General features: G+C 42.8%; 1 protein-coding gene across 3 annotated transcripts in view; it reads left to right on the top strand.

Moving 5' to 3' along the window:
• Positions 1 to 13,159, top strand: part of LOC308326778 (sodium/calcium exchanger 2-like) — a 58,851-nt gene extending 45,692 nt beyond the window's left edge. For 2 of the 3 annotated variants that reach the window (XM_080779804.1, XM_080779803.1), the window contains exons 8-13: positions 497 to 600; positions 3,614 to 3,631; positions 6,234 to 6,346; positions 10,112 to 10,211; positions 11,220 to 11,489; positions 12,763 to 13,159. In XM_080779804.1, the coding sequence (XP_080635930.1) occupies positions 497 to 600; positions 3,614 to 3,631; positions 6,234 to 6,346; positions 10,112 to 10,211; positions 11,220 to 11,489; positions 12,763 to 13,139 (982 nt within the window). In that variant the 3' untranslated portion in view covers positions 13,140 to 13,159. The remainder of the gene's footprint in view (positions 1 to 496; positions 601 to 3,613; positions 3,632 to 6,233; positions 6,347 to 10,111; positions 10,212 to 11,219; positions 11,490 to 12,762) is intronic. The other variant, XM_080779805.1, reaches the window with a different exon arrangement.
• The last annotated feature ends 3,777 nt before the right edge of the window (positions 13,160 to 16,936 follow it).

The raw sequence follows: 16,936 nt of genomic DNA, 5'->3' as shown, positions 1-16,936 counted from the left end.
ATATTTAAGCGGTAGGGGATTGTTGTGACACTTTGTGAGTTAGCATTCAACGTACTGTACTGTAGCATAATATTCCCCTATGTTTTTCCAATTGAATTGTAAAATATATGATGGAGGGGAAAGGAACTGGTCGGAATAACGTGTCCCTTCCACGCGCTATACGTCCGGCCGGGGAAATTCCCCTCTGTCAGGTGAAAAGAAGCAGCTTGGACTCCTCATGCATAGAAGGAGGCATGAGGTCAGTCCGCTGCCCCCTCCCAGGTTGGCAGAGGAAGTGTAGCGCCCAGGATTACATTAGATAATTGGCACTGGGTGAAAAAGAAAACTGGGTTACAAAATCGTGGGATAAAAATTTAAAGTAAAAATAAAAAAAATAGAATTGTAAAATATTTGTATTTATGTCTGTGTGTATGTGTGCGTGCGTGCGTGCATGTGCGTGCGTGCGCGCGTGCTTGCGTGTGCGTGTGTGTGTGTGTGTTCTTGCATATCTCCACAGCCAGACGCTACAGGTGCGTGTCATTAACGTGGCGGAGTATGAGAAGCAGGAGAACTTCTTCGTGGTTCTGGATGACCCCAAGTGGCTCAAGAGAGGAATCTCAGGTCAGTGCATTTCAGGTTCTGTAATCTGCAAGCCTTTATACTGTAACCATTGGTTCCCTTTAACACAGTGGGGTCCGGGGAACTCCAGGGGTCCTTGAGGGAGTTCCAGGGGGGTCCCCAGTTAAATGATAGTTTGGACCCTTATAGGTCTGTAACTCTGAGAGTGTACAAATGGAACCAAATGGAGTTAAATTAACATACAATATAAATTGGGGTCCCAGAGATAGAAATGTCATTAAATGGGGGTCCGTAGACTTAAATGCATGTCAAACTGGGGGTCCTTGAAATTAAACAGGTTGAGAATCACTGCTAGAGCCGTAAAGATCTTCTCCTATGGGGCGTCCCTGGCAATTGGCATATTCTTTTCAAATGGGGGTCCGTTGCCTAATTAGTGTCAATTTGGGGGTCCTCAACATGAAAAAGTTTGGGAACGGCTGCTTTTACAGTTTGGACCCTGTAGCATAGCTCTTCTGGGGGATCGTTTACAGAAACACATATAGCCGATCTACAAGCTCACAGCTCTTTGTTTGGCTAATTGTCGGCAAAGACACAAGGGCTGTATTTTGCGTGTCTTAACCCATTCTGGGCGGGAACCCCTATTGGTATCTTGCCCCCTCAGGCCGGGCACCCATATTTGGGTTCTGTACAGTATGTACAGTATTCAAAAATGTAATTTTTTTTTATGCTGCTATATCAATATTTGAAGTTTTTCAGAAACCTTAGGTCAGGATTTAGAGGCGTTTTTAGAATCGGCCTTACCAGGTCTTATTCCCTAACTTGAGTAAACTAAAGACCTGGAGGCGTGGTCAATGCCATTTGGCTATTCTGAGTGGCCAAAGAGCATTGACCACGCCTCCAGGTCTTTAGTTTACTCAAGTTAGGGAATAAGACCTGGTACTTAAGACACGCAAAATACAGCCCTTTGTGTGTGTATATACATACTATAGACCCAGGGAAGAAAAGAGCAGACTCCCCCGGTCAACTATTTCTTTACTGAGTGGATTTAAGTGGTTCAAACTCTCTCACACATCAGTTTTTCGATATTAGCCGGTGCAGAATGTCAGGCCGTGTTCCAATCTCGTTCCCATTCAAACGCTGTACGCCGTGCAGTCCATGCATGCAAACCCAACCCGGGGAGATTCCGCAGGGGGATCACGTTGTCAAAAACAAAAGCATACCGGGGGGGCCGACTACTCTGCACCTTGTCACACGCGGTAACCCAAGATTACACGCTGACACTCAAGGCCTGTATATCGCTGGTGCACACACAGGTGCTGCCCGCAGGCAATTATGAATTTTATAGAATTGATTGCCATGCAGGCCCCGTTCCCCGACAAAACCGCCCACATGCCAAGAAGGAGATCGTCGGCAGTAATTGGATACGTGCTTGCAGCTTGTCAGAGGTGGTGAAACGGAATCGATTATATCGTTTTATAAATTATTCACCTATAACAAGGAGGGGGGAGTTAACCCATTCTGAACGGGAACCCATTTTGGTGTTGGCATCATGTTATGCTTTAGCTATTGAAAAATAGCAGATCTACAAGCTCATAGCGCGCCACCGAGTGGCGCGCTACGAGCTTGTAGGTCTGCTATTTTTGAAAAATCGAAGAACGACTGACATTTTTAGAATCTGATCTCAGGTCAGAATGGGTTAATCAGACCCAGTGTGTGTCCAGTGGAAACCTCGTATGAATCTGATCTCAGGTCAGAATGGGTTAAACAAAACAAAAAAAAAGTGGATAGTGCGTTACCGGACTGTCATCCTATATCCCTTTATTTTAGGCAACAGACAACGAAGAGAAGTGTTCCCCGTGGGCGTTTTATAAATATTTAACCGACGAAAATAAGAACTACATTGGCAACGACATTTAATATAGATGGGATATCCAGACAATAGGAAAATGACAGTATAGTCCAAGTGGTTTTCAGGAACGGTTTGTTTTGAGAGTGTAATCGTGTATTGCTGGTGTGGATGGATGGGTGAAGTATGGACTCACTGTAGCCTAATGGTATGGTGTGGATGGATGGGTGGAGGAAGTATGGACTCACTGTGATGGTATGGTGTGGATGGATGGATGGATGGATCTGGGAAGTATGGACTCACTGTAATGGTATGGTGTGGATGGATGGATGGGGGAAGTATGGACTCACTGTAATGGTATGGTGTGGATGGATGGATGGATGGAGGAAGTATGGACTCACTGTAATGGTATGGTGTGGATGGATGGAGGAAGTATGGACTCACTGTAATGGTATGGTGTGGATGGATGGATGGAGGAAGTATGGACTCACTGTAATGGTATGGTGTGGATGGATGGATGGATGGAGGAAGTATGGACTCACTGTAATGGTATGGTGTGGATGGATGGATGGGGGAAGTATGGACTCACTGTAATGGTATGGTGTGGATGGATGGATGGAGGAAGTATGGACTCACTGTAATGGTATGGTGTGGATGGATGGATGGGTGAAGTATGGACTCACTGTAATGGTATGGTGTGGATGGATGGATGGAGGAAGTATGGACTCACTGTAATGGTATGGTGTGGATGGATGGATGGGGGAAGTATGGACTCACTGTAATGGTATGGTGTGGATGGATGGATGGGGGAAGTATGGACTCACTGTAATGGTATGGTGTGGATGGATGGATGGGGGAAGTATGGACTCACTGTAATGGTATGGTGTGGATGGATGGATGGGGGAAGTATGGACTCACTGTAATGGTATGGTGTGGATGGATGGATGGAGGAAGTATGGACTCACTGTAATGGTATGGTGTGGATGGATGGATGGGGGAAGTATGGACTCACTGTAATGGTATGGTGTGGATGGATGGATGGAGGAAGTATGGACTCACTGTAATGGTATGGTGTGGATGGATGGATGGAGGAAGTATGGACTCACTGTAATTGTATGGTGTGGATGGATGGAGGAAGTATATGGACATACTGTATTGGTATGCAATACAGTACCGTTTCATTGAATCTGTCACTGTTCTTCTCCACAGCACTGCTGCTAAACCAGGGTAAGACAGTATACAGATGCTGTGTGAATAGATAATTATGCGTCTATGTCAGCCTCGTTCACACATGCACTGCAAACCTGACGTTGCCTAGACGTTACCTGGTATAGGGCTGTACCCAGTGTTGTTTTCGTCGACTAAAACTTAAGACGAAAAATGTTCGTCGATTACCCTTTTTCACGGACTAAAACGAAATACAAAACTAAATAAAACCGAATGTATGATGACTAAAAACTATGACTAAATTATTTTGACAATTTCGTCAACAAATAAAAACTAGACTACAATGTTAGGGAGGGACTAGTAGACAAGAGATCCAGTTTTACGCTAGGTTGCATAAATAGCAGATCTACAAGCTCACAACATGTCGCAGCCTGTAGATCTGCTATTTTCAGCATGCACCCAACGTGTAAAATCTGCCATCACAACGGCATCAAGGCCTGTCAAAACACATTTTAGTCGACTAAATCAACTGTAGATTTAGCCGACTAAAATCTTATGACATTTAGTCGACTAAAACTGGACTAACACTAGAACATTTCAGGTTGACTAAAATGTGACTAAAACTAAATTAAAATGATTCAAAAGACGTCTATGACTAAAACTAAAATAAATAAAAAATTGCTGTCAAAAACAACACTGGCTGTGACACCCGTATGTGAGAATGGAGTTACCTAGACGTTACCTGGTATAGGGATCTACCGGTATGTGAGAACGCAAATGTTCAGCATGCAGTTGGATCTGACATGCAACAGAATTGACATTCAACGCCCTTGAGTGGTGGTGCTACTAGTATCCAATATAATTCGGTATGTGAATTGTAAATGGACTATTTACAGGTAGTTTTTTTACATCACTATAGCTGTTTCCAATGTTAGTCGCGAACCAAATGTTATGGTTCGCGGGTAAATACCCCTTTATTTCACGTTTTTCAAAATAATTCCATGAACCGAAAAAAACCCAAACAAAAATCCATTAATCAGAGGGAAGAAACTACTTTTAAGAAGTAGTGAAAATAGCAGATCTACAAGCTCACAACATCACGTTACAATGCGACACGTTGTGAGCTTGTGAATCGGCTATCCCGGGGGGAGAACCTTTGGGTCTCGCGCTATAAAAGGCTTGGTAACCTGCACTGGTTTACATTACCTGAAAGCCCCTGATTCCCTGCCTTGCTCAAGGTTCATATGTGAAAGAGGCCACGCAGCAGCTGTTGTTTGGGGTTTCAGCTATATGCAAGCATGCTAGTGTTCTGCCGTGATGTGATGTGATTAAAAACACATGAAGTAATGATACGTAGCTCGCAGAGTTAGTTCAGTCAGATATACTCGAGGGGTTTCATGCCGTGCTCCAGGGCGCATTCATGTGCTCAAGGGGTTAGTATGCTGCATTACTACAGTATGTGGGTGTATTCAGTGTGTGCAAGACCCACATGTCATTCGCTGATGTGGCAGTCAGCTGACCAATTGGGTGGGATACTTAAGCAATATTACACGAGAGGGTGTGGGTTAACGTGATTATTGCCACGACAGTGATGCGGTCAGGAACGGGACGGAGTCGAGTTCCGCAAGCATCACTGAAGTGGCAATAATCACGTTAACCCACACCCTCGAGTGTAATATTGCAATTCTACCACAGTTACCCTTAAAACTATTAAAATCGCTGAAAGAATATATATTTTTAATGACAGATCACTACGACCACAACCTTCACAAGAAACTAGCTAGCCTAGCCACCAAGTTTGCTAGCGCTCTGGGAGAACACAGCAGCTGAATTCTTTGTTTTGATTAGGTGGTGAACAGTGCTGGTTTAACCCACGGCTAGAAGGCTGTTTCAACCAATCAGATTGCTTCCTCGAAACAACCTGTGGTAGAATTAACTATAGCTCACTAGACATGCATGCTCTTCCTGCTCTCCCTTCTGCTTATGGTTCCTGGTTGTTGTTATGTGATGTTTGCTCCCACCACCACCACCCCAGCACCACCGGTGGGCTCTGTTTATTTATGTTCCCCATGGGTGGTGGTTGTTATTGTATATATCTATCTCCCTGCTCTTAATGTTTAACGATGGCTTTTGATTGTGCCGAGCATGGAGAAAAATGTAGCAGAGCCGAACGCCAAGATAAAATATTGTATGCACACTTGTATTCTTCTCATTCTATAACAGATATTGGTTAAATCTATTTTGTGAGTTGTTTGTATACGTGACTAAATTTGACTGAGGGACTGCCATTGGATTTTTTTGAATTTTCGTTTTTTTTTTCATGTCATACGAAAGCATTGAATCATAGCTTCAAATTGACATATTATTGGTTGTTCAGTTTGACCCACCAGTTTTGGAGATATGGCTTATAGAGTAATGTCTTGCAGAGAAACAGCGAGGTGAGAAAACAGGCTTGAAAAGGTTCACTTCTGTGGTCTCTGACATTACCTAGCTATTAGCTACATGTTTGGGCATGCATTTCATGTGTACATGTCGATTTCAGCTCTGACACTTATTTCAGACATGCTCTAGTATGTGAAGAGTCTGCCTGTGCTATTGACTCATTTAGAAAATGGCAGTCTCTCAGTCAAATATTGTTTGTAACCCCTCTTCTTCCTGACAGGCACCCCCACCCCACAGGAGGAGGACGCCAGGAGGATTTCAGAGATGGGTAAACCCATCCTCGGAGAGCACAGCCGCCTGGAGGTCGTCATATTGGAGTCCTATGAATTTAAGGTGTGTGGATGGATGCCTGGATGGCCATTGGGTGGCATTGCATTAGGAGTAAGCCAACTGTTCTGGCAAAAAAAAACAAAAAACGAATAATTGTAATAATAAATGTAATAATAATAATAATAATTCAAAGGTCATGGTTTAGAGACACACTCCACCCAAAATCATGTTTTTTAACATGTTTTTGAAGCTTATCTATGAAGCGTGTGCGTCAAAGTTTTGGTCTGTTTAGACCTTCATCAGGTTATAACCTCGGTCTCACGTAAAAAAAGAAAGAGACACATATATATATATCTAACTATAAGTCTCTGTACATCTGTACGTGCGTGTATAATCCACGTAACTCGAGTATACCGTCCGACCCCCCCCGCCGGGCTTCAAATTCGACACGCGCTCCACCACCCCACCACGCGGGCCCGAGGCCTCTGCCCAGGCTCCATATATGGAGCTGGCCTGTTCTGACATCATCACAACACTCCATATTTGGGGCGTGGCTGACAACAGAACTCCATATAGGATTAAAGGGACACAGAGAGACAGATACAGAAATCTCCATATATGGGTATAAAAGGGACACAGGCTGATGGGGTTGCGGAACGGGTACTCTGACACGGGTACAAAAGGTATCGCAACTTCCATCGTTACAGACTCTGTGCTCTACAGCCGGGCACCCACCGCTCTAGTAATAATATCAATAATAATAATAATAAAATCTCCCCCCAAAAGAGTTTAGAAAAAAAGAAGGGGGAAAAAAGGGACAGAGGCCTATAAGGATGACGAAAATGACGTTGTGTACCACTTCAGGAAGTATAGCCAGCGGAGGTATTGCGTAATTATAGGCAACGTTATGCTTTCTGTATTATGTGAAGACATATAGAACCATGAGCGTGCGTGCCTGTGCTGTGACACATGAGGGACAGGCTTGTAGATCTGCTATTTGTTTCAGCACAAACGAGGGACTAAATTCATTTTGCTCCTATGCCACCAAAATGTGGAACGCCCCTATACCAACAGTCTTTTATTTTTATTTATTCATTATTATTTCTTTAATATAATTATATTTTTTATCCCACGATTTTGTAACCCATTTTTCGCCCCTGTGTCAATCATCTAATGTGATCCTGGGCTCTACACACCCTCCACCAACCTAGTCCCCATATATGGGGGACAAGGGGAGAGCAACGGACTTGAACTCATGCTCCCTTCATGCCTGAGTGTCCAAGTTGCTCCTTTACACCTGACAGGGGGGAGTTTCCCTGGTTGGACGTAGCGCGTGGAAAGGAACACGTTATTCCAACCAGTTCCTTTTATACTAACATGTTTTTTCCCCCCTTTCTACCTCCTCTATGATGATGTCCTGTTCATGGCTATATAGAAGTGTTTATTTGTACGTCTCTCAATGTTATGATGAATTGAACATGGTGGACCCTATTGTAAACAAGTGTAATGCTTTATGGTGTCGTCCACAGTTTAACAGCTTTGTACTGAGTGGTGCTCGAGATGTACTGTAATTCTCCAGTCTGTTAATAAATACTTCAATCAATCAATCAATAAATCAATCAATCCCGCCAGAATAGGGATGTGAGGGTTCAAGTGGTCCCCGGCCCTGCAGCATCTGCGTCTCTGAGGAGAGGACCCCCTGTTGAACACCGCTGGTTTAAACAGTGACCTCAGAACGGATACAGTAGTTTTGAACTAACAAGGGATAGGATAGGGTATGGCCTGGTCAGGAAGGGTATAGCCTGGTCAGGAAGGGTGTGGCCTGGTCAGGAAGGGTGTGGCCTGGTCAGGAAGGGTGTGGCCTGGTCAGGAAGGGTATAGCCTGGTCAGGAAGGGTATAGCCTGGTCAGGAAGGGTGTGGCCTGGTCAGGAAGGGTATAGCCTGGTCAGGAAGGGTGTGGCCTGGTCAGGAAGGGTATAGCCTGGTCAGGAAGGGTATAGCCTGGTCAGGAAGGGTATAGCCTGGTCAGGAAGGGTATAGCCTGGTCAGGAAGGGTATAGCCTGGTCAGGAAGGGTGTGGCCTGGTCAGGAAGGGTATAGCCTGGTCAGGAAGGGTATAGCCTGGTCAGGAAGGGTATAGCCTGGTCAGGAAGGGTGTGGCCTGGTCAGGAAGGGTATAGCCTGGTCAGGAAGGGTATAGCCTGGTCAGGAAGGGTATAGCCCGGTCAGGAAGGGTATAGCCTGGTCAGGAAGGGTATAGCCTGGTCAGGATCAGGGTATGGCCTGGTCAGCCTGCAATGACATGCATAAGTTCTGGTCATCCCAGCTTAGTAAGATGTTAAAAGTAAAAATATTTTGGACGACCATTGATCCGATTCTACTCTATATGGCTCCGAGACATGGACACTTTCAAAGAAACTAGAGAAACGGTTGGATGGCACTTACCTACACCCCCGACCTTCTAATGAGAGCACAAAATCTTGTCTTGGAAGAGCCACCCATATAAATATACGTACGGCAACCTTCCCCACGTTTCTGCACTAGTTCCGATCCAGAAGAACACCGTTTACCGCGCCACTGCTACAGAGCCGACAATGAGGTCATATCTTCCTTTCTTCTCTGGAGTCCTGCCTCAAAAGGCAGAGACCAGAGGTATAGAAAACTGTCGTTCCTTCCCTGATGTCATCGCTATATAGCGACAGGAACTGGGGATATGGCAATGAAGGACCGGAAAGTCCTGGCGTGGCGTTGTGAAATCCATGATCTCGACCGCGGTGGAACAATGACGATGATGTGTATATGTTTTTGTGTGTTTCCATTTCCACCCCATGCTTCACCCATCAGATTGCACAGAGTCTGGCTGCTGACGGAGTACTAGACCCGGTACTGTTTGGACAGCATGCCGTGTGCTCTTATTAACCCATTCTGACCTGAGATCAGATTCTAGAAATGTCTTCTACATCCTGACAGTTTTCCATTCTGACCTGAGATCAGGTTCTAAAAATGTCTTCTATGTCAGTCGCTCTTCGATTTTTCAAAAAATAGCAGACCTACAAGCTCGTAGCGCGCCGCGCGCTACGAGCTTGTAGATCTGCTGTTTTTCAATAGCTAAAGCACAACATGATGCTAACACCAAAATGGGTTCCCGTTCAGAATGGGTTAAGATTAGATTAGATAGTCGAATCAACGCCTTGCCTTTTCCGACATTCCCAAACCTTTTCATTTATTTTCTCAGTTATACAGTATGTGTGATACCTCATCTATTTTCCTGTCTGCTGTCTTTCTCAATGTAGAATTAGGTTATGAATTGTGTGGGGTTTTTTTTACTCTTGCAATCCATGCACCACACACACACAAATGTGTGTGCATGTGCATCAGAATATGGTTCATCTATATTCCATTAAAAATCAAACTGCTATTGTTATTTGGTTAATGATGGAGCATTTATTCTTTAAGTTAAAGGGGCATTCCACTCATTTTCAACATTTTACTATGTCATTATTAATATACCTTAGAGCTGTTGTGTGGAAATAATAAAAAAGGTCCCCCCCCCATTCTGTGTTTCCTATAGAACTGGATTTCTTTTCAGACCTCCAAAAATGAAAATGAGTGGAATGCCCCTTTTAAGAGAACCACTTCTAAGAAATGAAAGGAAAAAAAAATACATATTAAGCACATTTTGGATTTTTTAAGTCAATTCGGCTCCTGAGTGGGTTGACCTAAAAGTGACATGGCACCATCCACGATGCATTTATTTATTTGAATATCTTGTATATTTCTCTCATGGTGTGTCTCTCTTTACTAAACTCTGCCTTTTAAACCAACAGAGCACTGTGGACACGCTCCTGAAGGACGCTAACCTGGGCTCAGTGATCGGCTCCAACTCCTGGAAAGAGCAGTTCATTGATGCAGTCACCGTCAGCGCAGGTGATCCTATGTGTTCTCTCTTTCACAGAAACGCAGAGGGTGTACAGTTGTCCTTGTGTTTGTTCAGGCAAAAAGCTAATACAATAACACACGTCACTTAGTGGAGGTGCTGGGTTCAGAAAAAGAGAAAAGAAACCCACACACACTGCTCCAAAAGTTATAGATTATCGACGACGTTTCGAGCCAAGGCTCTTAATTCATCTGGTTTATTACTATATACTCGAAATGTCGTCATTAATATATCAATAAAGTATAACGTTTTGGAGCAGATGAGTGTGTGGGCTCTTTTCTCTTTTTCCAGTGTCTGTTCAGGGCCATAGATAATATACAACAGACAGTAGGCCAAGGAAGTAAATCCCCAAATACATTTTTTCTTTTTTTTCTTTTTCTTTTTTTTTTAAGAGAGAATTCTCTGCCAGCCAAGTGGCTTGATTTTTTTAAAGAAAAAGATAATACTAGTAATAAAAACAACAACAATTAAATACAACTTAAAGCTATAGATTTTGTAAATTAACAAATAATTATAAATAATAAACAAATTAATCCCTCCCAACCCACCCCGTCATAGGCCTGAAGAAAACAAAATATATTAGCAAAAATGTCAACAAAGACAAAAAAAGGGCACTTCGATACAAATATAATATGGTAGAGGTCCTAACTTGATAGAGAATATGGTTCCAGCTGTCTATTGTTTGATAAATCATAATATTTTCTGTTATTAGATCTCGTCCTGTTTATTTAATATAGCACACAGGTATTTATTCAGAGCAAGACATTCCCTAAAGCAGACTGCATTAACACATATACCACAGAATAACACAACAATACATTATACGCATTTCAAAAGGCAGTTTCAAAACAGATTTCCAAGCTCACCTCGATAATCGTTTCTCGTCAGTATTAAGCGACACTGCTGTGTGACGGAGTCAAATTGCACATTTGTCGCAAAACATTTGTCAAGTCGAGCACGCAATATACTATCACTAACACAACCTTGTTTTAACACAGGTGGCGATGACGAGGAAGGACAGGAGCAACGAATGCCAAACTGCGGGGACTACCTCCTGCACATCATCTCAGTGTTCTGGAAGATTCTGTTTGCCTTCGTCCCGCCGACCTCCGTCTGTAACGGCTGGGCCTGCTTCGTGGTGTCCATCTGCGTCATCGGCTTCCTGACGGCCATCATCGGGGACCTGGCGTCCCACTTTGGCTGCACCGTCGGCCTGAGGGACACGGTGACCGCCGTGGTCTTTGTGGCGCTGGGCACCTCCATCCCGGGTGAGTGTGTGTGTGTGTGTGTGTGTGTGTGTGTGTGTGTGTGTGCGTGTGCGTGTGCGTGTGCGTGTGCGTGTGCGTGTGCGTGTGTGTGTGTGTGTGTGTGACGCCTATATCTAAACACTGCAGCGGTTTGCGGCCCTAAAGCAGTTTTTTAACCCATCCTGGACGGGGAACCCCTTTTGGTGTTTTAAAGCATTATGTAATACTTTAGCTATTGGAAAAATCTATCTACAAGCTCATACGTAGCACTCGGTACGGTAGGTCTGCTATTTTTCTTTTTGTGAAAATGTGGCGCATATCTTTGAATATATATTCTTTCAGAGCGTTTTAAACTCAAATCTTTCCTTCTGGGGAATAGTTTGAAATAGTTTGAGAACCACTGACATACAGTGTAGAAACATAGGTTTTTCATGAAACTGTCATGATTTAGATTAAGACATATTGTGGAATCTGGTCTTGGTCGAAATGGGTTAATGTAATTTATTTGTGCGTGTTAGACGTACTTTTTTTTGTTGTGTTATTGATGACAAAGTCAACAGTATATCCATAACATAAGCAAGCAGCACGCTAGCAGACAATACACTAGTTCTTTCTTTGAATCATTTTATTATTATTATTATTATTATTTTCACAATATACTGCATATATGTACATGATAAACATACATCATCTTCTTCTTAATACGCTATGGTTTAAGCTCGTTACATGAAACTCTATATCGTCATATGCATACATCTGTCGCACGTATTATCAAAACACTTTAAAGTACGGTAGCCGGCGTCAGATTGTGAAATATAATAATAATGAAATGATTGAAATGAAGAACTAGTGTATTGTCTTCTAGTGGGTATGCGCGCGACATCATCATCAAACCCGGACGTTATGCAGGAATGCCCACTGAGTGGCAAAAAACTACTTTCTGGCCTTGACAACCCATGCATCCAAACAGCAAAGTCCTGTCTGATTGCATTAAACAACGTTAAACAATGTTAAACTCACTTTGCACGTTACTTTGCCACTCAATGTGCCATTCACTTTAAGCATGCGCATACCCTCTATTACAAAATACTTATAACATGCACAAATAAATTACAAAACAGTGCTGTAGGGCGGGTCTTGCCGCAATTAACCGCTGCGGCGTTCAGATTACACAGTAGGCGTGAGAGACGGATGGGGGAAGAGGGATTTTGTTTCCCCTGCCGTGTATAATGATATACCGTGTTTATACATTCTAATGGATTTGCGTTCATGTTTCCAACTCTTTACAACTCAGACACGTTTGCCAGCAAAGTGTCCGCCACTCACGACGACACCGCCGACGCTTCCGTGGGCAACGTGACGGGAAGCAACGCCGTCAACGTCTTCCTGGGCATCGGCGTGGCCTGGTCCGTGGCGGCCGTGTACTGGGAGATCAAAGGCGAGGTGTTCCGCGTGGACCCGGGCTCGCTGGCCTTCTCCGTCACGCTCTTCACCATCTTCGCCTTCATCGCAATCTTCGTGCTGATGTTCCGCCGGAAGAAGTCTATAGGCGGCGAACTGGGAGGGCCCAAAACGGCCAGAGTGCTCACTACGCTCTTCTTCGTGGGCCTGTGGTTCCTCTACATCCTCTTCTCCAGCTTGGAGGCCTATTGCCATGTACAAGGCTTCTGAAAGAGAACACGACAACATGCCCTCAAAAACCCACACGTGTACTGTATATCTGGGACTCAATCACCTGGGCTGGGACGGAACTTAACATTAACGCTTAGAGGAGAGAGGCGTGTCTGTGGTGACTAGTCTGCGCTGACTCATATAGGAGTGCATGCTGAATTGGGTGCATGCGCAGCCAGGCACTCAGTTACCTACCCGCACACATGCATGCTCTCTCTCTCTCGCACAGAGAGAGAGAGAGAGAGAGAGAGAGAGAGAGAGAGAGAGAGAACGGTTGTCACGTCCACTTTGTGATTCCAATCAACAGACCCGATTGTGACAAGAAGCAGACCATTTTCACCAAAGTCAGTGATGTGCGATGGCGATCTTTGAGTTAAGAATGTCAAGTGATCAGTGTGATTCAGTTATGTCACTGCAGGGTGTTACAGGTTTGATCTGCCTCGTGATCCGTAGACGAGTATTAAGTTTGGTCTTTTTTGAAGCTACAGTATAGGTCAAAGGGGCTTGGCAGAGAAGATAACTTATTAGCCTTCCAATTGAATGAGTTCAATGGCAGCATCTTTCACCCAGAGAAATCAGATTGGGGGAGATGATCTTCTATTGTACAATTTCTCTTATATGACAAAAGGGTTAGGACTACAGTGTGCCCCTATTTTTATTTTATTTAACTCACTATGCATTTCGACACTTCAAATGACCTACAATATATAATCGATGAAGAATACCACACCCACACACGTGCGCGCGCACACACGCGCGCGCGCACACACACACACACACACACACACACACACACACACACACACACACACACACACACACACACACACACACACACACACACTTGATGCTTAGCTCTGGCTTTGGCAAAAGAATGTAATTACTATATGCCAATTTGAGTCACTGAGAAAAGGGATGATTTGTCCACTCAATACATTCAGTCATATTCAATTATTTATTAATGATGCAATTTAATGTCTTTGTAATTTAATGTTTAGTGTATATGAGTTGAAATGGATAAAAAAATAATATATATATATATTATATTGTAATTTAAATATTGTAATTGAATGTTGTCATAATAATTACATCGAAATTGTAACTGTGCAAAGGCTTCATTTGATCCATTGTTCTACACAGGTCAGTGAAGTACGGAGACGTATGGCACTCACTATGTCTTTGGTGCAACATAAACCTTGTTACCTTACTGTACATTGCATGATGCTACCCTTGAAAGACATTAGCTACCCTATTAGCTTCGTTTATACTTCATTACACAATGGTGGTGCTTGCGACACGATTGTAATACAGAGTATAAATTAGGCTAAGAACAGCTAATAGTTGCTTTTCAATTAGTTTTGAATAGCAGTATATATAATTATATATATATATATATGCACGCACGCACACGCGCACACACTTTTTTGTTTTTTTTCATGAAGAAACACCTTACATTGAGGAATTTGTTCTGGTACAATGCAGTCTGCTTTATAGGCATTTTCTGCTATGAATACCTGTGTGCCATATTAAATAAAAATATTCACTTTTATTTCACTTCTACAGATACCATGTGAATAAAAAAAAGGTGTCTTTGTTCTTGTACTAAGAATATCCGACATATAGCTTCTAAAGCAGAGAGACAAATTCTATGGCTACCCGATTCAGAAGTCCTTGTGGCATAGAATTTAAGCTACACAGTATTACAATTTTAAGATGTGTGTATTAAGATGCAAGCTTATACCGGATCCTACTGCAACATTATGACTCTTCCGATATAACGATGATTTCATCCTTGGCATGCAGACGCAGTTGATAAGGAAAACTGTGACTTCAAGATACTGAACCATTTACTGTCTAAAGGGCCTTTGCAAACAGGGAGCGACAAAATTAATATTAATATATTAATATATTAATTAAAACTAATATTACACCTGAAAAAGAGTTATGGCATATTGATGATGATCCATTCCTTATGTAAACTTTTTGAGTTATCAATTTCAAATTAAAACACTCATTCAAACTAACATGTTTTGGCAAGTTTCTTCATTGCACTTTTTACTACCAGCAGCGCCAAGACGTTTACAGAATGTCGGGAATAGTTATATGAACTTTCACAGCCTGACATTTTTACTTTTACTTTATTTGTTTATTTCGACGGGACAAGCATATTCATGGACATTACAACCAAATGTAATGTAAATACACTGCAATTAGCAAAGATGCTTCATTTCATCCATATAGGACTCCCCACACAAAACAAAAAAATCACACCCGTGTGAAGTGAGTGCATGGTGCAACTCCGTGTGGGGGTTCCCCGGAACTTGCAGAGCCACAAGAACACGGCCAAGGTGCCGGCCCGGTTCCGGCGAGCCATCCCGCGTCCGAAACGGTTTGATAAATGACAGAGTTACCGTGTGGGGGTCCCCAGGGGGTCCCTCTACTGTAATGTACTGTACTGTCACTGTACTGTACTGTCACACCGACGTCACATAATGGCTTCTAAAAACTCAGCTTCCCATCATGCACCTGTGCACAGTGTGAAGCTCAACAGCGCCACTTTGTCACCTGTTGGTATACTAAACAGACATACACACACACACACACACACACACACACACACACACACACACACACACACACACACACACACACACACACACGCACGCACGCACGCACGCATATATACATAGGGACAGACATTGATGTTCAATGGGACAAAACAGACAGAAGCACACTGCCGAGACAAAGCATAAAAACAGTTTACAAAAAACAATTAAAGTACAAGGTAAAAAAAATCTATATAGTTCAGCAGCTATTTTAAAGGGCTAGTATGTGTGTGTGTGTGTGTGTGTGTGTGTGTGTGTGTGTGTGTCACAGCTGTGTGCGCGTAAATAACCGGATACAGAGTTCGTAATGAAAGTCAGGTTTGAATTAATTAAATTAAATTAAATTAAATTAAACTAAATTAAATTAAATTAAATTAAATTAAATTAAATTAAATTAAATTAAATTAAATTATGGCTTTATTGGCATGATACAACATACGTTCACATACATTGCCAAAACAAAATGTGGAACAATACGATCAAAATAAAATGTATAGCCTACAGAATCAGAAGCAGAATCTCCAATAAACCAATTTCTAGGTAGGCCTGGTGACGTGAGATTCTGGTGTAGTAGAATGCTGTGTTGCCATGTCTGCTTATTATAAGCGACTTTGGGCTTTTTCCTGTAAAGTTAATTATTTTGGGCTTGTTTCTTGTTTTCACACATTTCCATCCCATGTCAAGGACCTCCACATTAATCTGTGGATTTAAAATATTACACATTTTTTGTCACATTTCTTTCCCAAGATTATTTTGTTTTACTGTTAATCGGTGGTTCCCAAGGTGGGGTCCGGGGACCCCTAGGGGGGGTCCCCAGCTAAATGATAGTTTGGAACCAAATGGCCCCTTATGGGTCTGTAACTCTGAGAGTGTATGAATGGAACCAAATGGACCCGTTGTTGATTTCGAAAACACAGGACATGATGTTAAGTCCAAACTTAAGTGCAGGCAGGGGCGTGCCGCGTCCTACTCCGCATACATAAATTAACATTGATTTTATTTACAATATAAATTGGGAATCTCAGAGATAGAAATGCCATTAAATGGGAGTCCGTAGTGTAGCCTGTTGCATATCATACCGGGTGGTCCTTGAAATGAAAATAGCTGAAAATCACTGCTAGAGCTGTACAAATCTTCTCTTATTATGGGGGTCCCTGCCTGGCATATCTTTTCTAATGGGAGGTCCGTGGG

Source organism: Protomyctophum bolini (genome assembly GCF_963924005.1).
Source record: "Protomyctophum bolini genome assembly, chromosome: 13".
Lineage (NCBI taxonomy): Eukaryota > Metazoa > Chordata > Actinopteri > Myctophiformes > Myctophidae > Protomyctophum > Protomyctophum bolini.
The sequence above is the reverse complement of the archived record's forward strand: the minus strand, read 5'-3'. Positions and strand labels throughout refer to the sequence as shown.